The following is a 26,604-nucleotide window of genomic DNA, read 5'->3' as shown; positions in this document are numbered from 1 at the left end:
ACCCTCCCGTCCTCCTCCCCGTCCTGCGGCCGGCCCCGAGGAGCTATTTCGGGCAGGGTAAACAGGATGGCTCACACACACCGCCACCTCCTCTCCTCCCACCCTCCTTCCTCCAGGAGAAGCCTCCCGGCCCAGCGATGCCGGCCGGCCGTGGCCCACCTCGGCCTGGGCTCGGCCACCACGGCGCTTCGGCCTCCCCCGCCTCCTCCTCTTCCTCCCCCCGGCACCCCCAGGAGCCCGCCGGGGCCGTTTCCGCCTGGCCTGCTGCTGTGGGGAGGCAGCGGAGGAGCCGCGGCCCCGGCGCTGGAAGGAGGAGCTTTCCCAACGCTTCCTCCATCTGCCTCTCTCCCCTGCCTCGCACGCTGCCGCAGCCCAGGCCCTGGCGGCTCGGTGGCCACCATCCCCGGCCGTGTGCGAGCCCTGGAGGCAGTGCCGGGCCACGAGGCTGGCGGCCGGTCCCAGAGGGGCTCCGTTTGAGCCTCCCCTCCCGAACCACAGCGGCACTGATGCCGGCTCCCTCTTGTCTCCCCGTAGCACGCTGCCACCTTGCCCGTCCCCCGTGGCCGTGGAGCCTCCCCGCTCCCCATCCCAGCCTCCCTCCTGGCAAAGGAGGCTGGCGAGGCAGAGGGGCCCCCGTGGCCGCCCTCCTGCACCCCAGCGGGGCACGGCACGGCACGGCACGGCACGCCTCGGAGCTGGCGGCAGCTCAAGGCTGAGGTTTACGAGGAGCTGGGCGTGAGCGCGCAGGTAGAAAGGGAGGCGCGGGTGTTGCAATCGCCCTCTGAGGCAACGTCGGGGAGCCGAGGCCGGTGCCAGGAGGGAGCCCGTTCGGCTGGCGCCAGAGCCCGCGGGGGCTGGCACGGGGCCCGCTGTGTGTGCTGGGGAGGCCACGCAGGGAGGAGAAGGGGGCTGAGCACCCCCAGCACCCTGCCCCGGGCTGAGCTACCCCAACCCTGAGCGAGCAAATGAAGGCTGCTAATTAATGCTGGGTGCCCAAACAGGGGGAGGCTGGGGGCTGCGGGTGAGGGCTGGGTGGTGGGGAAGGGAAGGGAAGGGCAGGGAGGGGAAGGGAAGGGAAGGGAAGGGAAAAGAGAGGAGGGGAGAGGAGGGGAGGGAGTGGCCGGGGGCGGCTCCGCAGAGCCGCGGCCGCCAGAGCCGGGGCTGCTGCCATGGGGCTCCGCAGCGCCTGAGCGCCCGTCCCCGGGCACGGCTCCGCAGCGCGCCCCCCGCAGCGCCCCGGCGCCATGGGCGATGTGCTCTCCACTCACCTGGACGAGGGCCGCCGGCAGCACATCGCAGGTGAGCTCCCCCCCTCTCCCCCCCCAAAAAAAAAGTCACCCCCCCATCCCCCCAACCTCCTCCCGTCCTCAGTGGGGGACTGAGATTCCCCCCCTCCTTCCCACTCCGGGTCCCCCTCCCCTCCCCATTCCCACCCGACAACTTTTGCCCGGCTTTAGTGCAACTTTTTCACTTTTTTTAACCCCTACGCTCCGCCTTGTATTTCTCCCCCTCCACGTCCTGCCTGGGCACAGCCTGCTTTTATTATTTTTTTTTTTTGGGGGTGGGTGGGGGGCAGGACCCCCAAAGTGCCTGCCTGCGCCCCAGTAGAAGGCTGGGCTGTGTGGGGGGGTCTCTGCTGGCTTTGGGGACGGGGTCAGGGGCTGAGCCCAGGAGGGCAGGGGGGGCACAGCGATGCTGGCACGCCGGGCTGTCAGCACGGCCACCAAGGGTTTTGCTGGTGCTGGGCTCGCAGAGAAACTTTCCCCCCCCTGGCAGTGCTGGGGGGGTCCCAGAGGCTCCAGGAGGTGGGGGGAGGACTGGGGGGAGCCCCGCTGGCAGGGACCGGGCAGGGTGACAATGTGGCCATTGAGAGCCCCGGCGGCCGTGCCGAGCGTGCGATGCCCGATTCGTGCCGCCCGGCGCGGGGCGGTGGCCTCTGTACAAGCGTGGGGCTGTCTGGGGCTGCCTGCGGGGACTTTTGTGACCCCCAGAGCTGGGGTCACCCCCTCCCCACCCCCGGGGGTGCCGTGCCTCGCTCTGCTCCAGCTGGGGCTGGGGTCTGGCACTTCGCTCCCTGAGGTCGACCTCCCTGCCCCGTGGTGCTCTGACAAACAAAAAAAAAAAACCTCTCCAACCCCCTCCCAAGCACCGGCACCGTGCACCCCACAAAGTCACCCCCAGCCAGCTGGCACGGAGGAGCCTGGCTTCACGTGGGACCCCGCGTGGTGGCACGGCTCGAGGCCCCGGGAGGCTCCAGGGCTGTCTCTCTGCCCCACCATTGCTCTGTATTTTTCTACGTGCGCGGCTCTGGAGCGGGGGGACCCGAGGGCTGCCGGCGGAGCCCGTCCTGCCTGCCAGGCCCCGCGGCCGGCTCGCAGGAATGCTTACGTGGTATGCGGCTCAGCAGGACGCCAGCAGGTTTGCGAGCTTTGAAGCAGAGCTCGTCATGAGCTGTGGGTTTTCACGTCGCGAGGCTCGGCGCAGCCGGTTGGCGACGGGGGCTCGGGGCTTTGCGCTGCGCCGGGGCTCGCTCCGTGACCCCAAAGCACGTCCCGCATTGCCAGAGCACATCCCTGCCGCCTTAACCCCAAAGAGCACGAGGAGGAGAAGCCCAGCCGGGTGCCCAGGCAGCAGTCTGGCTCTGCTGGGCACGAGCAGGGCGTTGGTGAGGCGAGGCAGAGCGCCTGCGCCCGATGGGGACCCAGCGCTGTGCCGGGGGGTTTCAGCCCACGCTGGGGGGTCTGGGGGCTGTAGGGGATTTCTCATGGATCCGTGCAATAGAGCTCGTGCTCATACGTGTCCTGCCCATGCTACAGCTCTGAAGTTTCGGGGTGAAAAGGGGGGACCTGCACCTGCCCTGGGGTACCCCCAGGAGGGGCTGGGGTCCGCCGGTGTCACCGAGCACCCCCTGTGCTTTAGGTCCGGGCTCCTGGCGGGGTGGGAAACCTGGCGAGCTGGGAGGGGCCGCAACCCGGCAGGCAAGGCACGACTTGCTGTCAGGCATGCAAAGCAACTCGGCGGGGAAAGCTCAGGGTTTTCCTGCTAGCTCGGCCTGCTCGCTGCTGCTGCCGGCACCCGGAGCCGGGGAGGGGGCTGCGGGCTCCGGGCGGGGGCAGCGCGGGCGCGAGCCCTGCCTGCAGCAGGGACGGGGGCTCCCTGGGCTCTTCCTGTGCTCTGCTCCTCCTGCAGCCCACCTGCACCCGTGGGATGGGTGGGATTGTGCAGGCTGGGCATGCAGCAAGCCCTGGAGCAGCGGGGAGGTGACAGCCTGCGCCAGATCCGTCCTCCCTGAGCATCCGCAGGTGGGCTCGAGGCAGGAGGGAGGTGGCAGTCCCCTCTTCCTAGGGACCTGGGGTGTAAAAAGCCTAAAAAGCCATGCTGAGAGGGTGCTGAGGCTGATGCCAATGTCTCATGGAGGTCATGAGCTGGGTGAGCGCGACGTGCGTGTCGGCAGCTCGGGACAGGGGGCTCTCTGCCTCGGGGGCAGAGGGTGCTGGTGGGGCTCTCCCGGTCTCCTGCAGCTGGAGAAGCCGTGCAGGGGGCACAGGGCTGCCTGGGGAGGCTGTCCTGGTGCCAGCAGGGCAAGCAGGGGCTGTGCTGACACCGGGGTGGATTTCGGGCAGCTCCTGCCTCTGTATCCCTCAGGTCTCTGCAGCCCCACGCTGGGGAGCTGTGCCGGTGGGGGAACCGGTAAGGGCTTCCTTCTGCTGCCTTCCCTTAGGACATCGTCCCGGCCTGACTCACCCAAGCTTGTTTGTCAACACCCTCTGGCTGCCTTCCTCCTCCTCCTCTTCCTCCCCTCTGTGGGTGGGGACTTGTTCCCGTCCTGCTGCACGGGCAGGAGCTGGGACCGCGTCCCCTCTCCTTGCGCAAGGGCACCCAGCGTGGGCACCGTCAGCAATGGGGACACGAAGACAGTGGGGGCGGGGGGTCACAGAAAAGGTTCTGAGGTTGGAAAGCCCCCTGAGGGCACCCAGCCCAACCCAGGCTCCCTTGGGGGCTCCTGCCAAGGAAGGGATGCCGCTGGCTGAGCCGCGGGGCTCTGTGCCCCTTGTGCCCTACTGATCCGGCACGAGGTCCTCGGTACCCAGCGGCACAGGAGGTGAAGCTCTCCTGTGTACCCAAATAACTCATCCCCATGAGCCCCTTCTCCAGAGGGGTTCGTGTTGGTGGGCACGGGGCTGAGCTGAGGCAGGAGCTGGGTGCCTGCGTGGGGCTGGGGTCCTGGCACCCTGCAGAGCCCCCGGGGAGGTGGGCGGCAGCACCAGGAGGGTGCTCACCTTGTCTCACCAAGGCTCACGCCTTGTTCTGGCAGCTCGGGGGAGTTGCCGGCTCATTAATTGCTAAATAAAGCAGCTGTTAATTTGGGGAGGGGCCAGATGGGACTTCCTGCAGACAGCAGCCCACGCAGCTGGGGCAGAGGTGACAGGAGCCCTGCCGGTGCTGCCGGACCTGCAGCTTTCTGGCTCAGCGAGGGCTGCCGGGCACCGGGAGCTGCCGTGCGTGCCAGGGGGCACGAGCAGGAGGAGCGAGCAGGAGGAGCCTTCAGTTCCTTAAGCACGACACTTGTCTCTTTGCACTGCTCTTGGACAACCTCCAGGGCTCCAGGTTCAGCCTGGAGGCTCAAGCCCTCGCCTCGCCCCAGGGGTTGGGGCATCCAAACCCGGCCGAGCTGCGGTGCCCCGGGTGCCGAGGTGTGCGGCGGAGCCGGGGAGGTCGGGAGGTTTCTGGTAACGCGGTGCGTGGCTTCTTTCCTCGCAGAGGAAATCCCTCCCCTGGCATGTCGGGGCCGCACGCCAGCAGGGATCGGCTGGTTCTGGCGTGCTGGGGCTCACCCGCAGCCGTCGTGTCGGGGCACGGGGCTGCTCGGAGCCAGCGTGTCGGGGCACGGGGCAGCTCCGGCTGCGGGGGCCTCCGGGGCCGGCAGGCAGCAGGAGCCCTCCCGGCCTCGGGGACAGGAGCTGAGCCTGGATTGCAGCCGACAGCTCTCCGTGGGTCCTCGGATCAGGCCCAAATCCTCCCCTGGGTCCCAGCTCTGCAATCAGCCACCCCTGCTCCCGTTGCAGCGACCGAGCACAGCCAAGAGCTGGCATCTCCCCAGCCTCTGCCTCCCTCCTGCCCCCAAATCCATGCGGGGGTCCCAGCCACAGCTCTGGCTGGCTCTGCAGAGGTGACACACGGTGACACACGTCACCAAGACAGCCAGAGCCCCCTTCCCATCCCCATCCCTCCTACAGTAGCCTCTGCCTGGCTGCAGGGCCCCAAGGCAGTGCCACCAGGGGCTCCTCACTGCCCTCGCCCCCTGGGCAAGGCTGGCACCCCAAATCTGGCTGTGCCCCATGGAGAGCCCGGTGCCGGGGGAGCCAAGGGGAGGAAAGGCCGGAGCAGGGCTGCTAATTGCGAGCAGATTTCCTGCGGAGCTGCTCAAGGACGGAGCGGGAGAGGAAGGAGCCAAACTCCACCTTTTCCCCCTTTTCCAAGGGAGAGGGCAGTGGTGCTCAGCGCGGGTCCCCGCTGTGCTGGGGGGGCACCGTGCCCGTCCCTCTGCCCCCGGCAGGGTCTGTCCCCGGACACTCAAACCCCGCTGCTGGGGGTGCTCCAGCCCCTGGGCTGTCCCCATGGAGGTGACAGGGGCCACAGGGCAGGAGCTGCTGCCTGGGGCACGGGGACAAATCCTGGCTCCCTCTCCCCACTGCCAGCGCTGCCCAGTGCCACGCGTGATGCCCATCAGGGGTGTCCCCAATGAAGGGACATGCCCCAAAACTGGGTGACCCCAGTGTCACTGTGTGGGGTGGCCACGGGCAGCACCCTGAGCCCTGCTGCTGCTCCTGGCTGGGCCTGTGGCTGAGCACCACCTCCCTCGCTGCAGGGCCAGGCGGGTGCCCCATGTGCCCCACTGCGCCCCACTGCGCCCCACTGTGCCCCACTGCACCCCGCGGGCTGTGGGGGTGTGGAGGAACCGGCGCAGGCAGGGCATAGGAAACTCTCCAGCCGCAGGGACAGAGCCCAGAACAGGCTGAGGGCTGTTTTGTTCAAATACCTCTTTTTTTTCTTCTTCTTTTTTTTTTTTTTTTTTTTTTTTTTTTTTTCCCTTCCCTTTGACGTACATAAAAGCCTTTGTTCGGTCTCCTCCCCCGGTGCTGGATTGGGTTTCCCGCTGGCACGGGGAGCGGGCCAGCTCCGGCTCTTCTCCCTGGGGCTGGGCGAGGGGCGAGGGGCAGGAGGGGGCCACCTGCTCGTGTCCCCGGGTGGGCACTGCCACCTGCAGAAGGGACCACCGGGACGTCCCCAGACGAGAACCATCCACCTCCTGCCATCCCCAGCACCTGGAGACACTCGGAAGACGTGTGGGGACGCCTGCATTTGGGCAGGTCCCTTTACCCCAGGGACCCCAGGACCCTCCTGACCCCACAGAGCTGTCGGGTGGCTCCCAGGTGCCACCAGACCCTGTGTGGGTGCCTGGGGGGTGCTGCGAGCAGCACAGCGTGCATGGGGGTGACTCAGCCCCGGCCAGGGTTGCGCCACGCTGGAATGACTCCGATCCCAAAAGGCTGGTGCTGGTGGTGCAGCAGTGTGGGGAGGGGCGAGGTGAGGTCCTGTCCCAGCCCCTCGTGCCCCGGCCAGGCACTGGTGGGACTGGGAACCCTGCGTGGGGACAGCCAGGCTGTCAGTGAGCGCGGTTACCTCTGGGGGTGGCCTTTATCCTGGTCCTGGTGCCCAGTGGGTGGCGGGACATGGGGCTGGGACCTGGGCACATTGCCTTGGGGCAGCAGGAGCATGGAAAGGGGTGATTTGGGGGGGCTGCTGGGCCCCCATCCACCTCCCCACTGGCAGCAGGGGCCTGGATCCGTCAGGGTGGGAGGGGGTCTCCTCTGCCCCAGCACACGGGGGCTGCTCGGGGCAGGGCAGGCGCTGCGCACGCCTTTGGTGCTGCAGCCCTGGGCCCATCCCGGCCACCAGCGCCTTTCCCAAGACACGCAGGGGCCCTGGTCAGGCCCTGGATGCTGTTTGTTATTCAAATGCACATTCCTTACACGCAGCCGGAGCAGCCCAGTTCCTGGGCAGCAGCGGGAGGCAGGCGGCCGTGGGGCGGAAAAACACGGCTCCCACCAAAAAACACGGCTCCCACCGGGGCGCTGAGCCCTCCCCATCGGGCTGGCTGCCCCCTGGGGCTCCTCAGCATGGCTGGGGGGCACAGATAGAGCAAGGGGCTTGGTTCGAGCCCTGCAGACCCCCAGTGCTTCGACCGTGCACGGGGCTGGGGCACGGCGAGGAGGGGACGCGAGGCAGGGGAGCCGCAAGCCCCTCGCTGCCCTAAATCCCACGGTGCCCCACGGCGTCCAGCAGGCCGCTCCTAGGCCGTGCTTAGCTGGCCGTTTCGGTCTCTCCCCCGTGGGTTTGTGGTGTGCCGGGGCTCGTCCTGCGGACAGGCTCGGCGCAGGTTTGTTTGCTTTGAGCTGGGAGCGCCGCTGGGAAAGCACCCGGCTGGGCGCGGCGCTGCGAGGGACGGGGAGGGCGCAGCCTCCGCGGGGACAGCACCGGGCTGGGGGGGAAACCGAGGGACAGGGGGTGCCGTGCCACGGCCCTGGGGACCTTGGGGACCTTGGGGAGAGCGGCAGCACCGCCAACAGCAGGGATGGGGGCACTGGGGAAGTGGGGAGGTGGCTCTGGGACAGCCGCGTCCCCGCGGGCAGCACGCCGTGCCGCGTTTTGGTGGCTGGGTTGGGGCTTTGGCTCCCTGGGCACCACGGGCAATGCTCCCCCGGGGGCTGAGCACGAGCCAGCAGGGCCCTGAGCCCAGCTCCTTTCCCCTGCGAGGCTGTGCTGCCTCATCCCTTCCCGCTGCTCAGCCCCCGTCCTGCTCACCCTTCCCGAGAAGCGCGTTGAGTCAGCGGGGAGCAGGGCTGAGCTCAGCGCCGGCGCCGCCAGCGAGGGAGCGCACGCGGGGGCTGGGTGCACCCCTGCGGCCCTGCTTCGTCCTGCACTGGGTCGCCTCGTGTGGTTTTTAGGGTACTCGTTACCCCCCTAAAAATACTCCGCGTGGTTTGAGAGCCCGTCCCGCCGGGGTTATCGGCACGGGGCTTGTCGGAGCGCGGAGCCGTGCAGCCGGGTGATAGAGCGAACAAAGGGCTGGGGAGGGCAGCCCCCGCCTTCTGGTTGTTCCCCAGCTGGCTCCGGATAAACTTAATCTAAATCCTGATAATGCCCTCGAGCAGAAAGAGGCTGGGGGGGGTGGTGAGGGCTGGCTGGGTGCCCCAGGGCTGAGGGCGCAGGGACGGAGGTGTCCCAACACCCCCACCCGCCTGGGCTGGTGTCAGCTCCCCTGCTCCAGGAGAGGGGGAGGCGGCCGTGCGGGGTGATTGAAGCGGGTGAGGCGCCCTCACATTGCTGCTGGGGGGCACCCCTGGCCCTGCTTAGGGTCCTTAGGGCTGGCGGTGATGCTGTGGGGCGCGGGCACGCACATGGGGTCTGTGTTGTCCCCTGCTCCTGGTGTGTCACCGAGGCTGGGGCCTCTGCCCCGGCTCAGCACGGAGCCCCAGCCTCCTCTTGCACCATCCCTTGGGTGCCATTGTCCCGAGGCTGCCCCGCTGCTCTGTGCTGAAAGCTCGTTTCGGACACGATCCTGCCCTGCCCCGTGCCCAGCTGTGAGCCAGAGGGCGGTGCTGGTGGCACAGTGGGGTGCTCGGTGCCCGGGGGGGCCGCCCCATGCCTGGGGGCTGTGCCCTGCTCCCCCCTGCCCTGCTGGGCAGCTGCAGGGGCTGCTCCAGGGATGCTGTTGGCTAAGGCCTGGCTCAGCACCCGGTCCCTGCAGTGCTGTGCACCTCGTTCCTGGCGTGCCGTGCACCCTGCCCTTGGTTGTGTTGCGCACCCCATATCCCCGGGGTGCACCCCATATCCCTGCTGTGCACCCCAGGGTGCTGAGCACCCCTCTGGAGGGATGCCCAGACGCACTGGCTGCGTACCACCAGGATTTGGGGCAAGGAAACGTGCCCAAGGGGCAGCGAGGCACCTCTGGGCACATTTGTACCACGGTGCGGGACCCACGGAGCACCGGGGGGTGACCTGGGCCCCCTACTTACCCTTCCAACACCTCCCTGTGGTGTCCCCCCATGGACCCCTGGCCGGGGGGGCCCCCATTGTCCCGCAGGAAGGGTCGGGGCGGTGGGACAGGACGCGCGGGCAGGGTGGCGTGGGAAAGCCGTGCTGGGGACAGCCCCGGCTGCCGGCAGCCCCGTCCGCACCCGGGGGGCCGCTGGTGGGCGAGGGGGGGCCCGGCGGCTGCTCGGGCTTTGTTTGTGCGGCTGCAGGCGGCTTCCGTCCATTCTTTGTCCATTCTTCGCCGTGGAGGTGTGAGCTGCCCGGGTTGGGGACGTCCCTGTCACCCGCCCGGCAGCCTGCGCTCCCCCCCCAGCACCCTTCCCCGCTCGTTAACCATTTACCGGCTAAATTAGCAATTAACTCCTGCCCCTGCAGCCTGGCTGCGCCATGGCCGGGCTGGCACGTGGTGATCACGGGTCCCCCACCACCGCGATGTCCCGCAGGCCACCGCCACCATCATGGGGGCTTTGCCGGGTTGGGGACACCACCGAGGGGACCGCCGGGCTCTGCGCTGTGCCGGGGCTTTCCTCGGGCTGCTGCTGACTCAGCCGTGTGCGGGGAGGGAGCCAGGAGAGCTGTCGTCACCATGCGGGGGACACGGCTCAGCTGGCCCAGGGCGCGGGCTCAATGAGCCTTTTTGTCTCTTTAATTTTTTTTAATATCATTTTTAACCCCGTGCCTCGGTGCCCCGTGCTGTGCTCCCGCTCCTCCTCACAGCTGGGGGGCTCGGGGGAGGCTGGGATCCCACGGGCACAGCCCGGCCCCCCCCGGATAAGATCAGGGAGGGCGGCTGCGGTCCCTGAAGGATGCATCAGCCGTGAGGGATGTGGGGCTCCGGGCTTGCAAAACGGGATGTGGGCTGCAGGGCGGTTTCGGGGCAGTGCTGCCGCCCGCATTTGTCAGCCTGAGTGTGTGCGGACAGGGGCACGCCAGCAGCCGTGGCCACGTCACCTCGTCCCCTGTCACCTCGTCCCCTGCCGGGGAGGTGCTGGGGGACCCCCTTGGGGGCAGCCCCTCGTCCCCACCACCCGCAGCAGCGGCTGGGGACTGGATTTTCGGATCCCCAGCCCCCTGCTGTCCCTGTCCCCGTGCCAGCCGGCTGTAGGCTGCGGCCACCGATGCCAGCGGTGACCCGGCAGGGGCTGACCTCCTGCTGCCAGACCTGCTGACTCGGCCGGCCGTGGTGTTGAAGGCGGCACTCTCATTTTCACATGATTTCCAGGGGAAGGAGGCGTTGGGGCCCCGCACTCCACAGCCCTGCCCTCCCACGCCGCACGCTCCAGCAGGCACCGCTGGGTGCTGGGCACCGGCAGGAGCTGGGGGGGCTGGCGCAGGATCAGGCCCTTCCCTTTCCCTTTTTTTTTTTCCCTTTCCCTTTTCTTTTCCCTTTCCCTTTCCCTTGCGTGGCTCCGTTTGGCCTCGTGGTGAGGAGGGAGAGGGCCCGCAACGCTGCGCAGCGCTGGCTCTGCGAGGGGAGCACGGGGAGCTGCAGATGTGGCTGCACAAAAAAAAAAAAAAAAAAAAAAAAAAAAGCTGGCTGCTTTCTTTGGGCCAGCCCCGGTGCAGGAGCTGGCCGTGCTCACCTCCTCCCCAGTGCCACAGCCCATGGCTTGGGGACGTGGGGACGGAGATGTCCCCTGAGGGCCTGCAGAGGCTCCTTGGGTTCTCCACAGAGCACCAGGCTGCTGCTTCTGGCTCCGTTGTGCCCGGCTTTGAGTGCCAGGCACCTGTGAGGGTGCTGGAGCCGGTGCCACTCTGGTGATGCCACCCCTGGGCTCGACCCAGGACCCCAGGCTGATTTTTGCCCTTTTCTTTGCTCTGAAAGGCGTGGAGCTGCGCTGTGCCTGGTGATGGGACAGGCAGGGCGAGAGCTGACTTCTGCTTTGGGGTGTGCGTGCGTGGGGCTGCCGGTGGTGCTGGAGACGTGCCTGGCACAGGCAACTTCTGCTCTCCAACCTCTCCCCAAGCCACTCACCACCTCCCAGCCGGGCTGGCACGGCGCTCAGCCTCCTGCCCGGGTGCCCAGGGGCTCGGGCTGGCCCCAGCTGCTGTGGCCGGGCCGTGAACCCTCTGACAGAGCGAGGCCGGAGCGGCACACGCCTCTGGGAGTGCCGGCGGTGGCAGGAGCTGCCCGGGGGCTGCGGCCACCCCGGCCTCCTCCCGAGCCCTTGTGCCACTGCCCGGGGCTGGCGCGGGTCCCGGCACGCTGCCGCGGCTGCACAACCAGTCCGAGGGCTGGGCAGGAGCCGCCTCTCCGGGCCGGTTTCACCGAGATCAGCCCAGGTGGGATGCAGGGAGCAGCAGCCCCGCGCTCCTCGCTCCTCGAGGCGCTGCCGATGGGCGGTGATCCGCCAGCAGCGCTGCCCCCGGGAGCTGCTCCCCCCGGCACGGGCACCCCGCGGGGTCCCCGCACCCTGCCCAGCCTCGTGCTGCTGCCTCGTCCCGCTGCTGCCGCTCGTCGCAGCCCTTTCGCAGACGCCAGCGCGCTGCAGAGCTCCTTTATCTCGGCGAGCGAGGCGCCACGTGAATCTTAGTCATCAGGATGCCACTGCAGCGAAGGAGGGAAGGAGGGGAAACCCGGAGGCAGAGAGCAGATGGAGCCTCTGAGGAGAGGTGCCAGTGAGCACAACAGGAACCCGGGCTCGGGCAGGGAGCTCGGGGACCACAAACCTCCCCCAGCCCCGTGCCGAGCCCCTCGTGTGCGCCCTGCCTGCGGCTTTCTGGGCTGCTGGGCTGGGGGAGAGTCAGCGCTCTTGGCTACTTGACTGAGAACCTTTTGTTTCGGTATCTGCAAGTAATTGACTTTTGCTTTCCCATTTACTTAAGACCTCCTAATTGGCCCCGTTGTTAATCAGAGAAGAATGAGTGACTAAGCCGTCTCGACTGCTGGGGGACCAGGGCTCCTTTTTTCCCATGAACTGAAAGGAAATGAAACCTCAAACTGTCCTTCTAAATCTCAGCTGTCAACATCGCTGCCCAGAGCCCCAGCCAAAATAACACATTTTTGGAGGCGCGTGTTGCAACTGCAGTACCTCGCGGACACAAGCGCGCGCAGCAGCAGCGGGCTGGGCTTTTTCCAGGAGAAAATGCCAAAATCGGGGTGAGGAATTTCTCTGCTCGTACGAGCAGGCTCCTCCTTCTTTGCTGCTAAAAACTTAAACCAAAGGGGTGCTTCAGCCCCGGCACCGCCGCTGCTGTCAGGGGAAGGAGCGCCCTGGGTGGCAGCGGAGCCCCGACTGTGCCTGCCCCTGTCCCCTCCTGTGCCATGGGGACGTGCAGCGTGCTGGAGCCAGCTGCTGCTCCGTGCCGGCGCGGCTGGCGGCCGCTGCTGGATGAGGATCTTGGCTCCTTCTGCAGGCTCTGGGCTCTGCCAGGCTCTGTTTTGTCTGGGTTCGTGCACCCAGCGTCGTGCTGGCTCCCGCGCCGGGGATGCAGGGGCAGCGTCGCCGGAGCTCCGGAGCAGCCCGGTGTGGGCGCAGGCAGCTTCGGTCATTTCCCCATCGTACAATCAGGGCAAAGCTGAGCGAAATTCCAACCCGAGTCCCTGTGCGCCCAAGGGAGCTCTGAGGAAGTTTCCCGTTTGCTGGAAGTCTCTCCCCAAAGCGCTGGTGCTTTGCGGTGGGGTTTGCTGCGGAAGAGCCCCAGGGGGAGCATGGAAATGGGCAGGGTGCCAGTGGGGCAGGGTGCTCGTGGGGCAGGGTGCCCATGGGGCAGGGTGCCCATGGGGCAGGGTGTCGTGCTGGCAGGAGGTGGCTGCTTCCACCATGCCCCCCCGGAGCAGCGCGGGTGGCACAGGGCTGGCTGTGGGGTGCTGTGCCAGGGCCCTGGGTGATTCAGGCTGTGGGAGTCCCTCGGGCACCTCCAGATTCCTGGGCGCTGAGGTCAGGCAGGGCGGGGGCTGCGGGGGCAGGCGGGCTTTAGGGGGGTGCAGGAGCCTCCTGCACGGGGGCCCAGTTATGGCTGCGTGCCTTGGGGCTTGGAAAGCCCGGTCCCTGCTGCTGGGGGTGGATTTGCAGTGTCCTTTCCCATGCATGAAGTGATGGTGGGGGGCACCTCGTGCTCAGCTTGCTCTGCAGGGGGTTGTGGTGGGGTCCCCACCTCCTGGGGGGTGACACGGTTTGGGTTGTCCTGTCCCCTGTGGCACACGTGGCCCTGAGCTCCTCCACCTGCAGAGCCTGCAGCTCCGTGTGATGTCCTTCATGGGGCACCGCAGGGTCCTGGGTGTTTTATCAAGGTCCTACCTTGAGTGTGGGGTCCGGGGGGGCTGCCCCCATTCCCAGGCAGCCGACGTGGGGGCGAAGGCTCAGCCCTTCCTGCGGGGCTGCAGCGGGGCCGCACAATGCGCAGGAAGCGCCGCGGTGCCGGAACCAGCTTAATGTCAGGAAATTCCTGCCTGGGAGAGGAATCCGTGGCATTAACATTAAGGGCCAAAAAATGACTGCAGGAACCCTGAGTGAGTCCCTGGGCTGGACAGGGAGGGCAGAGGGCAGTGGGCTCGGCCGTGGCCTTGTGCTGAACCCTGCTCCCGTGGGTACCGGGTCATCGCCGTGGCGCTTGCCAGGTGTGAAAGGTGCAAACGTGCCCAAAAGTGCCACGTGGGATGCGCAGGGACCGAGCGGAGCTGAGCCTGGGGTCACTTTGTGGGGCTGCCCCACCTGGGGGGGCAGAGGTGCTGCAGCCCCCATCAGGATCCGGTGCTGGGGACGGGTCCCCAGGGCGCAGCCAGCGCGGGTTGGGGCGGCGGGAGGAGGATGGGGTGGGGAGCACGGGGTGCCCGATGCCAGCCCCAGCCTAACTCTCCCCTCCTCTTCTCTCCCCTTGCAGAGAAGACCGGGAAGGTGCTGGGGGAGTTTGCCCGCTGCTACAAGGAGCAGTACGGCGTAGCGCTCTTCAACAGTGTCCGCTATGAGATCGAAGGCAATGGGGGGCCGCAGGCACAGCTGCTGCACCGCAAGGTAAGAGCCCGGCCTCACCCCCCGGGCAGGGACGAAGGCACAGCCTCATCTTCCTCCCCCTGCTTTGGGCAGCCCCATAGGAACTGGGAGAGGAACCCCCAGGACAAGGACATGGACGGGGTCTCCAGCCCGCGGGGCTCTCCGGGAAGGTTTTCTTCTCAGATCCCTGCAGCGAGCACACCCAGGGACAGGGTGAGGCTGGCTTTGGGCTGCAGCCCGGCGTGGACGTGTTTGAGGCAGGCAGGCTGGCTGGAGGTGCTCCTGGCTGCCGAGGAGCTCCTGGGAACTGCTTGTGCCCAATAAATCCCCGAGCGAGGCTGCTGGGTGCAGGGCACGGCCGGGTGTGCTGCGCTGCCCTGCCCTTCAGCTGTCTGCTGGGGGCAGGCAATGCTGCGGCGCTGGGGAAGGGGAGGAAATCCTCCCTGAAATGCATCCGCCGCCCTGTGCTGCTACGAGGAGCTGGTTTGGAGGTGTGGGGATGCCTGGAGAGCTTTGGGGTTTGCTTTTGCTGCGTTGCTTGAAGCCACCGCTGGGGTTTTTGCTGCAGAGCCTGGGGCTGGGGCAGTGCCGTGGGGTCCCCGGCTTCCCTGCACGGTGCTGTCCTGGCCCTTGGGGCTCTCCCTCCACCTGGTGTTACCATGGCTGGCGAGGAGAAGACGAGCAGAAGGTGTGTTTCCCAGAGCCCCTTGAGAAAAGGGTGTGAAAAGGAGAAAAGAGATGTGGCCGTCCCTCTGCCTCGCTCAGCACCTTTTGGAGCCACCCAGGGGGGTTGCATCCAGGAGCTGCTGCACCGACCTGCGGGCGCGCACATCCACCGCCTGTTCTCGGGAGGGGAACACCCCACCTTAGGCACGGGGACAAGTCCCGGTCCCTGCAGCAGGAGGTGACAGCTCCTGGGCTGTCCTAACCGGTGCGGGTGGTGCTGGGCGCGTGTCGCAACCGCGGGCACGGGGCGTGCCGGGCGCAGCCAGGGCATGGAGCTGAGTGTTCCCGAGCGGGGACGGGGAGCCCGGCACCCGCAGGGAGGAGCCGCTCGGGTTCATGGCGGTTCGGCTGCTGCCTTCCCCGGGTGGTGCCTCCCCAAGGCTGCTCGCCCTCTGCACCGAGCCCAGGAACGATCGAGACCGGCTTGAGGCAGCGAGTGGAGAGGTCGGGGGCACGGTGTGGTCCTGCGGCACTGGGGTGTAAAGAGGGTGGTCCTCCTGCAAGGAGCCCCCTCAGCTGCCTCTCTGCCTGCAGAACCCATAGCCAGAAGGGATTTTTGGGGCTGGGGACACGGCTGGGGGTCCCACGAGTGTCCCCAGGGTGAGCTGGGTGGGAGCTGTGGGGTCCCCATGGGAGCCGGAGGCACCCTGGAGCTTGGGGCAGGGTCTGGGGTCACCAAGGAGCTGGGAGTTCGGCCTCTGGCTTGGCTCAGCGCTGCCCTAACTTGCTGAAAGAGCTGTGGATGTCAGGATGCAGGGTGGTGTCCTCCACGTCCTTGGATGGAAGCCTTCTAGCTGTATTTAAATTTATTTATTTTATTTTTCTTACCGTTTTTTGGCCACCTCAGTGCCCAGCAGCACCTCCCGCAGCCCTACCAGGTGGCCTGGAGGGGGACAGCTGGATCGCGGTGCCAGGCATGGCTCGGTCCCCTGAAGCTCTGTCAAGGAGCAGCAGTGCCCAGAGCAGGGACCAAATATTTCCACCATCGGTGCCCCCAGCAGCCCAGGCCCCTCGCTCACCCCCCGCTCGGTGTCAGGCCGTGGGGACGTGCCCAGCCCCTGGGAAGCTGTCCCCGAGCACCCTCCTTCGCCCTCCTCCGGCTCAGCGCCACCTCCCTGCCCCTCCTAGCAATTCGGCACATACCTGCGTGCCCCAAATACTTGCCGGGGGTGTGCGGGGCCGGCTCGGTGAGGCAGGATGGGCAGGATGGTGCTCAGGGCCCCAGGCTGGTGGCCACCAGCTGGTTTACGTGGGACATTTCCCATCGTTTGCTGTGGGGGCTCCTGGGGCTGGTGTCCCCTTGGCCCTGCCGGCCCCTCGCTGTCCCCATCCCCGCTGGGTTTGGGTTAGGGCTGCTTCCCCCTGCAGGGTCTCTCCTCCCCTCTCCCCGTATTCCTTCAGGGAGTGATTTGGGCAGGGGGAGGCATCGTGTGCCAGCCCAGTGTCCAGCACCGGGGTCCTGCTCCTGCTGGTCCCTCCCGGTGGCCACCACGCTGGATGCCGGGTGGCCACCACGGAGAGGCAGCTGCGGAGCGCTCCCGCTGCCAGGAGAGCTCTTGGCTCTTGTTTATGTTCCTGGGGTCATAAAAATTCCTGGGACGAATTCTTGGCCGGCTCAGCGCGCCTGTCTTCGGGACGGTGTCGGGGCAGCCTGCGCGCTGCCTGGGGTGCCTGGCTGGGGGATGCGGGGTGTCCCCCCCCGCCCCGTCCCCTGCTTTTGGGGATGTTGCAGCATCAGCTGCAGCTGGGCTGTGTGTGCCCCCTCCTGCCTCAGGTGGGGGAAATCACAACAATTTAGGTTGGGGAGGACTTCTGGAGGCTCCTGGTCCGAGCGGGCACTCAGCCGGGCTGTCACCCCAGGGCGCTGTTTAGGCACCAGGATTTGGGATATGCCCGGGGGGGGTGCTGCTGGCAGCCCCTGTCCCCGCCAGCCGGGTCACCGCGGGTCTCCCCCCGGCAGGTCCCGCTGGAGGACCACGTCATCTACTCGGGGAACCTCTTCCAGTACATCGAGGAGAACAAGAAGTGGAGGAACCGCTTCTGCGTGGTGCCGCACAACTACGGCTTGGTGCTCTACGAGAACAAACTGGTGAGCACGCCCCGGCTTCAGCATCGCCTCCTGGCGGGGGGGCAGCAAGCTCAGGGTGCTCAAAGCCTCTCGATGTCCCCCCTCTGCTCCCGTCCTGCCCTCCCTGGGGACAATGCTCAGGGCTGATTTCCTTGTGAGGGCTCGGACGTCCCCGAAATCATCCTCGCTGCTTCCCGGTGCCCCTTGGTGTTTCAACGCAGCGTTCCTTCCCCCTCCACCCCGATGGAGGAGGATGGGGACCCTCTCGCCCACCTCCCACGGGGTCAGCACCAAAAGGAGCCGCATTGCCGTGGTGTTCCCCCCACGTCCTCCCCCCGCTCACCAGCTCTTTCTGCTCAGGCTTACGAGCGGGAGCTGCCGCCCCGCGTGCTGATCAACAGCGCTGGCTACAAGGTCCTCACCTCCGTGGAGCAGTACCTGGAGCTGGTGAGCAGCAGCCTGCCTGGTGAGTGGGGGCTGCTCGGGGGCCCCAAGGTCCCTGCGCCGCTGAGAACCCCATGGGGACAGCTGGGGAGGGGATGGGATGGGGCTGGGGGGCTGCAGGGAGGGAGAACGGCCCCGTGGTCCCCCAGGGTGGGGTGTGGGGTGAAGTGTGCTGCTCTTGGGGGAGGCAGAGGGATGGTGGCAGAGGGTCTGGAGGAGCCCAGGGGTCTCGTGTGCCCCTCCTGCACCTCCAGCAGCTCTGGGGGGGTCCCACATCCCGACCCCAGCCAGCCAAAGCACCCGTATATGCGGGCTCTGTGGCACAAAGCCCCGTCCCCAGGGGCTGTGCTTGGCCTTGGCGATTTGAGGAAGAGCCTTGACACCTCCCCGGCAGGAAACATGCTCCGGGTTTGTCGGCGTTTGCTTTCCTAACACCACGAAGCCCTGCAGACGCCTGCAGACCAGCTGCCTCCGTCAGGGTGCTCTGCCCCTCATAAATCCCTGGGGTGCAGAGGGGCACGGGGCCGGGGCGCAGCCACCCCCTGCCCCTTCAGAGCATCCTTCCCCCCGCAGGCGTGGCGCCCAAGTCGGGGAACGCCGCCATCATCAAGTGCCCCACGGATTTCCCCCTGATCCTCTGGCACCCCTACGCCCGGCACTACTACTTCTGCGTGATGACGGGCAAGGAGCAGGAGAAGTGGGGGGCGGTTTTCCAGGACTGCGTGCGGCACTGCAACAACGGTGAGCCGGGGGCTGGCCGGGGGGTGTCCGCCTCCAGACCTCCAGGTGGGGTGCTGGGGGCCCTTTTGGCCCTAAGGGATGGGTTTGGGGTGAAGAAGGGGAATTGGCAGGGAGCTGGGGAGTGTCTCGGCCCCATTGAAGGTGGGAGCGGGGGGCTCCGGCCACCCGGCACGTCCCCGTGTCCCCGGGGGGCACAGCGCCTGTGCCAGCGTTCGCGAGAGCCCGCGTGGAGCCAGCTGGAGAGACGCCGGTGCGGGGAGCCCTAATGACTATTTTCCACCCCGAGGCAGAAAATACTTGGCAATTAAAGTCATTAAAAGTGCAGGCCACCGTCCTGCGCTCCTTCCTCCCACTCTCCACCGGCACCAGCTCTCGGGCAGGGGCTGCGGACGGCCGGGGCAGGCAGGGCCGGGCACCCCGCCGATACCCTGGCAGGGAAAGGTGATTTTCCTGCTGAGCCGCGCCTGGGACGAGCCCCAGGGCTGTGTGGGGCTCTGGGAAGGCGTCCCGGGGAAGGAGGCGCCGGCCCTGCTCCGTGTAGCAAGCAAGGAGCCACCTGCCCGGCCGGCGATGCACCTTGCCCTCCCGGGAGATGCTCACAGCCCCGATATTTTAGGGGCAGAGCCATAGGGTGGGGGCAGAGCCTGAGTTTCATTGTGGGTTTTCATCCCCCCGTGGTAGCTGAAATCCGAGTGCTTTGCTCTTTCCCCTCCTTTTGGCGCTCCTTGCTCCAGGACACGTCCGTGCACCCTCCGTGAGCCGGGGATGTCCGGGCTCGGGGGCTGATTTATTTATTTTGAGCTTTTATTTATTTTGAGCTTTCCCTTTCCCTTTTCTCCCCGGCCGCCCAGGCTCTGGGCGGGTGAAGGCAGAGCCGTGAGCCCCGGGGAGCTGCCGAACCATCCCCGTGGCTGCGCTGCTGAACCCTCTCCTCCTCCCGAGCTGGAGACGAAACAAGGCACAGACACGGGCACGGGCCCAGGAAGGGATCTGCTCGGGTGGATTTCTTGATTTTTGCAGGCTGTTCCTCTTTGTGAGACATTTCTTCCCTCCCCAGCTCCAGATTTCTGCCCGCCGCTGCTCTGGCAAGGTTTCGGATACTGTTTCAACTCCAATGAAAGATCTTTTGTTGCCGTTGAGCAACTTTTTCCCAAATTAGAGGCTCCGTGTCTGCCTCCACTGGTGATTAGTGTGGGAAGTTTCACCTCCCTTTACAAGTCTCGGTGTTTTTGTAACACCAGCTCTTCCCTAAGGACAGGGACGAGCGATGTCACCCCTCGGGGGGGGTGTCCAGAGTCGTGCCCCACAGCCTGGGCGCCCGTGGGACCCCCACCCTGGCTGGCCTGGGTGCAGCATCGTCCCCAGCACCCAGCACCCAGCACAGGTCACCACAGGAGCCTTGCCAGGAGATCCCAGGCCTGCCATGTGCATCCCATCCCTGACACCAGCGCGGTGCTGGACGAGCCCAGCCGCCCCTCGGTACTCGGCGAGGGCCGGACTCCAGCGTTCGCAGCGGTTCTGCTTTTTCCCCACGCCTCGAGCTGTCCCTCGGGAAAAGCTGCTTAGGCTGGGAGTTAAAAGCGAGCGTCTTAAAAAAAAAAAATAAATCCCTGCGTGTTGGAGGACGCCAACAGCCCGGGGCTGCCCTTGCTGGGATGAAGCCACCTTTGGCTGAGGCTCCCCAAGCCCTCTACCCCGGCATGCCGGGCGCTCCGGGGAGGCGGCGGGTCCCTCCTGCCTGGCACCAAGCCCAGGCTTTGGGGTGGGTCCTGCAAGGAGAGGGCGCAGAGCCAGCACCGAGGACCTCTGCTCTTGCTGCTCTCTCCTTTAGCATGGAGTTTAGGGGGGTGAGGGCTCTGTGGGGGTGTCCCGGGGCTGTTCCCTTTCCCTGCAGGCACCCCTCGCTGCGGCACGGCGCCGGCACCCCTGGGGCTGGGCAGGGTGTGCGTGGGGTGGGTGGCTCCAGGCTGTCCTGTGCACTCCCTGGGGGCTGTGGACGTGGCAGCAGGGGACGAGGGGGTGACATCTGTGATCTGTGCCCCCCCCTCGCGTGGCAGCCCCACACCAGGGTGGATCAGGGCGCTGACATCCCGGGGGCAGCAGAACCGGCTGGAGCACCACTGCTGCTGCTGCTGCGCCTCCCCGCCGGGCTCTGCTGTGACTCATCCCCCACCCAGAGCCTTCCTCCTCCTCCTCCCCAGCTGCTCCGCATCCCACGGGGCCCCCTTGCCTCCAGCACAGCCCGGGCAGCCTCGAACCCCATCCTCCCAGGGGGCTTGTAGGGCCCCCAGCTCCCCATGCACCACTGGGGGTCCCTGAGCCCCCTGCTCCTGCCGTGCTTCAGGGCTTGCTGAGCCCCCACGGTGCATAAAAGCTCCTGGTCCTGCCGAGCCTTTTTCTCCTGGGTGCTTTCCTGCCCTTTTCCTGCCCAGTTTATGGGGCTGGGGTGCTGTCAGGGCCTCCCCCAGCCCTGCTGACAGCCCCGGGCTCTGTGCAGTGGCCCTGGGGACGTGGGGGACATGGGGGGACCCCTGCAGTGCCAGGCTGGGGATGCTGCCAGTGGCTCCCCGTGGTCCCCACATTGCCCTGCTCATTTGCCCGTTCTCCCCTTTGCTCCCCAGGGATCTCCGAGGACTCCAAGGTGGAGGCCCCAGCCTTCACCGACGCCGTCCGCATGTACCGCCAGTCCAAGGAGCAGTACGGCACCTGGGACATGCTCTGCGGCAACCAAAGCCAGGTGAGGGCTGGCCCCCGGGCTGGGGGGGGGCTCTGTGGGGTCGGGCAGTGTCCCCCAACGCCTCCTCCCTTCGCAGATCCTGAGTAACCTGGTGATGGAGGAGCTGCTCCCGGAGCTGCGCAGTGCCATCGGCCCGCGGCTCAAGGGCAAGGCTCCGGAGCGCCAGCGGACCTGGATCCAGGTAGGGGTGGTGGCCGTGGGGACACCGGGGCCAAACCTACACCCCCCTACAACCCCCTGCCCCCACGTTGGGGCACTGTGCTGGTCCCTGTCCCTCCGGGTTGGGCTCCTGGTGGCTTTCCTGCTGCTGGTACCCCCGGCACCCCTCCGTGCCGTCGCAGGCAGCCCTGCCCGGCCCTCCCTGCGTCCCAGAGCGAGGGAAGCAAACGGGAGGAAGCCCGGCCCCCCCGAGCAAAACCCAGCCCCGCTATATTTAGCCAGCCATTTTTAGGGCAGCGCAGGCTAAATCCAGCCCAGGACCTTGCCAAAGGCTGAGCACATTTCAGGGCTGCCCGTCACAGCCTTGTGGCCAGCGGGGTTTCCACCCAGCACGTAACGTGCTGCCGAGGCAGCCAGCGGAGGCACAAACACTGCTTTTTTCTGTAGCTCTGCTCTCCACTGCACAGCCCAGGGTGAATCTGCACAACTGGGAAGGGCGAGGGAGGGAGGGGAAGGACAGCCCTGCCGCCTGCTGGCCCCAAAATCGCAGCGTCTGGCTTCAAAAGGAGCTCCGGCAGCCACGTGGGGCCTGCAGGGTCAAGTCCTGCCCGGCGTCCCCCTGCTCGGGGACCTCCCGTGGCTTTGTACACGCCGGGGGCTTCGCTTCACCCAGCGGGTGAAACCTTCCTTTCACCCTCCCCAGATCTCGGATGCCGTGTACAGGATGGTCTACGAGCAGACCCAGGCCCAGTACGACGCCTTGGTGGCCAAGTGCGAGGCGGAGCGGCCCCAGCTGGAGAGCACCATCCGCACCGACATGGACCAGATCATCACCTCCAAGGAGCACCTCTGCAGCAAGATCCGAGGTGAGCCCCGGGGGACAGGGCACGGGGAGGGAGCTGTGCCACACGAGGGCCACCTTCAAAAGCTCTTAGCCTCGTCCTGTGGGTCTGGGAGGTTTCTCCTGGAGGGGTTTGGGGTTAGGGGCGCAGCTCCCCGGGGGGCTCAGGGACTGAATGCGGAGCTGGGAGGCCGGAGGAAGCTCGCCGTGCTCACCCCTGCTCTCTGCCCAGCCTTCGTCCTCCCCAAAGCGGAGATCTGTGTCCGCAACCACGTGCAGCCCTACATCTCCTCCATCCTGGAGGCCCTGATGACCCCCACGAGCCAGGGCTTTGCCGAGGTGCGGGAGGTGTTCTTCAAGGAGGTGACGGACATGAACATGAACATCGTCAACGAGGGCGGCCTGGAGAAGCTGGTGGAGGTGAGAGCTGCCAGAACTGGAGGTCAGCGGGACGGGGCTCGGGGTGGCAGGGCCAGACCTGGGGACAGACCCCATGGGGGACCCCGGGCTGGGGAGATGCCCGGGGACGATGCCCGTGGGGTGGTGTGGGATGCTGGGCATGGTGTGGGGTGGCGTGTGGCAGCCCCGGCCCTGCTGAGCCTGGCCGTGTCCCCAGTACATGGAGAAGCTGTCCCAGCTGGCCTTCCACCCGGTGAAGATGCAGTCGTGCTACGAGAAGATGGAGCAGCTGAAACTGGAGGGCCTCCAGCAGCGGTTCGACGTCTCCAGCACCTCTGTCTTCAAGCAGAGGGCCCAGATCCACATGAGACAGGTAGGACAGGATCGGGGGGGGGGGACAAATCCCAAATCCTGTGTCCCCCAGGCTGAGCGGCTGGGACACGGGGACAAAGCCACCCCAGCACCCTCAGTCCTCAGGGTGGAGCCCGTGGATGCCAGGCAGGGCTGCTGGGAGCCTTGCTGGTGTATAGGCTCATCCTGGCATCCCAGTGCCCCCAAAACAGCCCCCCGGGGTCCCAAACTGGTGCTGACCCCGTGGTTCTTGCCGCAGCAAATGGATGACGCCGTGTACACCTTCGAGACGCTGCTGCACCAGGAGCTGGGGAAGCTGCAGGGCAAGGACGACCTCTGCAAGTCCATCCAGCGCATCCTCGAGCGCGTGCTCAAGGTGAGGGCTGGGGCCTGCTCCTACCTGGGGCCCCCGGTGGCCTTCAGCCGAGGGCGAGGAGCCTGGGGATGCATATCAGAAGTCTTCTGGGGAAACATTTCTTTCTAACGAGGCTTTCATGCGTTTTGCTGGGTTTTGGGGCAAGTGGGAAAGCCAGCGGGGGACACAGAGATTGTTCGGAGTGGCCCAAACACTTCTGCAGAAAGTCAGGGGGAGCGCAGGGTCGGGCACCCTGGGGACTGCGTGGGTGGGAGGGACAGGGGAACCCCTTCAGCCCCGTGGAAACGGGCCCAAAATACGGGGCTGTGCCCACGCCACCCTGCGGCCCTCATGGGCGCTGACCCAGCCGCTCTCGCCTGCCGCGCAGAAATACGACTACGACAGCAGCACCGTGCGCAAGAAGTTCTTCAGGGAGGCCCTGCTGCAGATCACCATCCCCTTCCTGCTGAAGAAGCTGGCGCCGACCTGCAAGGGGGTGAGAGGAGGGGCGCAGCGCCCCGTGGAGGGGCTGCAGCATCCCATAAGCATCCCTCGGGACCGGGGCCTCCCCGTCCCGCGCCCCGCTGACCGGCCTCTCCCCCGCAGGAGCTAGCCAAGTTCCAGGAGCTCATCTTCGAGGACTTTGCCAGCTTCATCCTGGTGGAGAACACGTACGAGGAGGTCGTGCTGCAGTCGGTGATGAAAGACATCATGCAAGGTAGGGAGGGGAGCCCGGAGCGGCTCGGCTCTGCCCCGCGGGGGCTCCTACAGCCTGGGGTGGGCGCTGGGCGCTGGGTGGGGAGACCCCAGAGTGAGCAAGGGCAGTAGGGTGACGGGTGTCCTACAAGGGGTGACCCCACACAGGGTGCTGGGTGCCCTATAAGGAAGGGGTGGCCCTGTGCAGGGTGCTGGGTATCCTATAAGGGATGACCCCAGGCGGAGTGCTGGGTGTCCTATAAAGAAAGGGTGACCCCACACAGGGTGCAGGGTGTCCTACAAGGAAGGGGGGACCCCACACAGGGTGCTGGGTGTCCTATAAGGAAGGGATGGCCCCATGCTGGGTGTCCTAGAAGGAAGTGGTGACCCCAAGCTGGGTGTCCCATAAGGGGTGACCCCATGCAGGGTGCTGGGTGCCCTATAAGGGATGACCCCACACAGGGTGCTGGGTGTCCTACAAAGAAGTGGTGACCCCAAGCTGGGTGCCCTATAAGAGGTGATCCCATGCAGGGTGCTGGATGCCCTATAAGAAAGGGGTGACCCCACACAGGGTGCTGGGTGTCCTATAAAGAAGGTGTGACCCCAGGTAGGGTGCTGGGTGTCCCATGAGGAAGGGGTGGCCCCGTGCAGGGTGCTGGGTGTCCTATAGGGAAGAGGTGATCCTACACAGGGTGCTGGGTGTCCTATAAGGAAGGGATGACCCCAGGAAGGGTGCTGGGTGTCCTAAAAGGAAAGGGTGACCCCAGGCAGGGTGCTGGGTGCCCTATAAGGAAGGGGTGGCCCCGTGCAGCCCATCTAACACGTCTCTCGGTGCCTCCAGCTGTGAAGGAGGCGGCGGTGCAGCGGAAGCACAACCTGTACCGCGACAGCATGGTGATGCACAACAGCGATCCCAACCTGCACCTCCTGGGCGAGGGCGTCCCCATCGACTGGGCCGAGGAGCACGGCGGGCAGCCCGAGGCCGAGCCGGCCGCCGACAAGCGCCGCCGGGCCAAGCAGGTGGTGTCGGTGATCCAGGACGACGAGGGGGCCCTGCCCTACGAGGCGGCTGCCGAGGGGCTGCTGCCCCCCAGCTCCCCGGAGCCGCGGGAGCCGGAGCCCGCGGTGCCGCCGGGGTCCCCGGGCGGGGTGGCGGAGATCAGGGAGATGCTGGCGGAGGAGGGCACGGAGGAAGCTGCCGGCGGCCAGGCTGAGGAGCGGCTGACGAACGGTACCCACGGCAGGCGGCAGAGCGGGGCCACCGAGGAGGTGGTGGCAGCGGGGTCCGCGCCGGGAGACAGCCCCCCGCGGGGTCTGGGCAGCGATGGGGATGGGGCGCGCCGCGACGCACCGGTGGCACCCGCATCGGGGGCCGGGGAGCCTTCGGGAGATAAGGAGCACCCCCCCACAGCATCCGCTGCACCCCGAGCCGAGATGCCAGCAGGAGATAAGGAGCACCATGCCACAGCAGCGTCCCCTACACCTGGAGCCAGGGTGCCATCAGGAGATAAAGGGCACCCCACAGCACCACCACCTGCACCCGGAGCTGAGATCCCGTCGGGAGATAAGGAGCACCACCCCACAGCACCACCACCTGCACCCCGAGCCCAGGCCCCATCAGGAGACAAGGAGCACCACCCCACGGCACCGCCTGCGCCCGCCGGGACGGATTGCCACCAGCCCAGTGACAAGGAGACGGGCGAGGAGGTGGCCCCCCCGGTGGCTTGCAGCCCCCCGCAGCCCGCGGGCACGACGGAGAGCGTTGTTGAGGGGGTGCAGACTGAGTTCTAGCCCCGTGCCCGCCGTGGACTGGTCCTGGGGCTGCCGGGGCTGGAGCGGCGCTGCGGGAGAGGGAGGGGATGGGGAACACCGAGGGCACCCGACGGGGGGGGTCCCGCTGCTGCGCGGCTGGCCGCCACCCGGGGGGGGCCGGCTGGGGCCCGGCTCAGCACAGGGCACCCGCTGCACTCTGCTCTGTCCTTCTTCTGCCTTATTTCCTTCTTTTCTACTGGAGAGATGCTTTATCTGCCTCCCCCATAGCCGAGCTCACGTGCCTGGGGCTGTCTGGGGGGGCTGGAGCCCCGATACCTGCGGGATGCTCCCAGCTGCTGCCCCCCCCGGCAGCGGGGACCATCCCCTGCCCGCATCTGTGGGGTTTTTCTGGGAGCCTCCCCACGGGGAGCATCTCCCGGGCGGCCCCGTGCTGTCACCAGCACCCAGGGGAGCGAGGGCTGCAGGGGAGGGTGGGCAAAAACGGGACGGCGAGGGCTGGGGGTGAAGGGCGAGACGAGGCCAGGAGCACGGGGACGTGTGGGGCAGGAGGAGATCTGCCTGGGGGTGCTGCCACAACAACTCCTGGCCCTTTGGGGGCGAGGTGTGGGGCCGCCCAAGGTCCCCAGGCTGCTCCGCACCCACCCCGGGGCTGCCATCACCTCATGCCCAGGCTCGGCTGGGATTTAGGGAAAGCTTTTTGGCAGGGGAGGTGGCAGCGGGGGGGCTTTGGCCTCATCCCACTGCTGCCTGGTTCCCAGCTGGGCATCACCCCCTGGCCTCCAGCCCTCGGCCCTCGCACATTTGGGTGCTGGCAGCAGCCGGGGAGGGGGAGGGCAAAGATCTGGGGCTTTGGCAGGGGTTGGCAGGGCACCGGGACCCCCGGCAGGGTCGGTCACAGCCCTGGGGGACGCACCGAAAGCACTGGAGAGGCGCTGGGGGCACTGGGCGAGACTCAGGAGCTGGCAGCGTGTGTGTGTGTGTGCGCACACGTGTGAGCGTGCGGCACGGGGACCGACCCCCCCTGCATTGGGGGTGCCCCTGTCCCTGCCTCTGAAGGGGGTGCCCAGCCCAAACCACTTGGGGAGCCCCCTCCACAAAAAAAAAAAAAAAAAAAAAAGAAAAAAAAAGTGCCTTGCCTTGGGAACTTAAAACCTGTCTCTTCCAAGATATTTTATTAAGAATGTTATACAAATGTTTAAGATATGCTTATAATAATTAATAAAAGAACTAAAGCTTTATTTAAAGCCAGAGGAGGCTGTCCTTACTCCCCAGCCGCCCGGC

At 66.7% G+C, this 26,604-nt stretch overlaps 1 protein-coding gene across 1 annotated transcript; it reads left to right on the top strand.

Moving 5' to 3' along the window:
- Window positions 1-1,152: 1,152 nt before the first annotated feature.
- On the top strand, window positions 1,153-26,559 carry LOC309885641 (protein Niban 2-like). Its single transcript, XM_082775828.1, has 14 exons — window positions 1,153-1,299; window positions 13,924-14,054; window positions 16,720-16,848; window positions 17,188-17,293; window positions 17,845-18,012; window positions 20,634-20,749; window positions 20,826-20,930; window positions 21,612-21,774; window positions 21,982-22,169; window positions 22,366-22,521; window positions 22,759-22,875; window positions 23,243-23,350; window positions 23,461-23,572; window positions 24,392-26,559. Exons 1-14 carry the CDS (start codon window positions 1,245-1,247, stop codon window positions 25,339-25,341), a joined length of 2,604 nt encoding a protein of 867 aa, XP_082631954.1. The 5' UTR covers window positions 1,153-1,244; the 3' UTR covers window positions 25,342-26,559.
- Window positions 26,560-26,604: the final 45 nt, after the last annotated feature.

This window comes from Aythya marila (assembly GCF_965140915.1).
Source record: "Aythya marila genome assembly, chromosome: 19".
Classification (NCBI taxonomy): domain Eukaryota; kingdom Metazoa; phylum Chordata; class Aves; order Anseriformes; family Anatidae; genus Aythya; species Aythya marila.
This window is presented reverse-complemented; position numbering and strand designations above follow the sequence as displayed.

Coding starts and splice junctions, on each gene's coding strand:
- LOC309885641 (XM_082775828.1), top strand. CDS start 1,245: ATGGGCGATGTGCTCTCCACTCACCTGGACGAGGGCCGCCGGCAGCAC. Junction 14,055..16,719: donor CACAGCTGCTGCACCGCAAG/GTAAGAGCCCGG, acceptor TCCCCCCGGCAG/GTCCCGCTGGAGGACCACGT. Junction 20,750..20,825: donor TCTGCGGCAACCAAAGCCAG/GTGAGGGCTGGC, acceptor CTCCCTTCGCAG/ATCCTGAGTAACCTGGTGAT.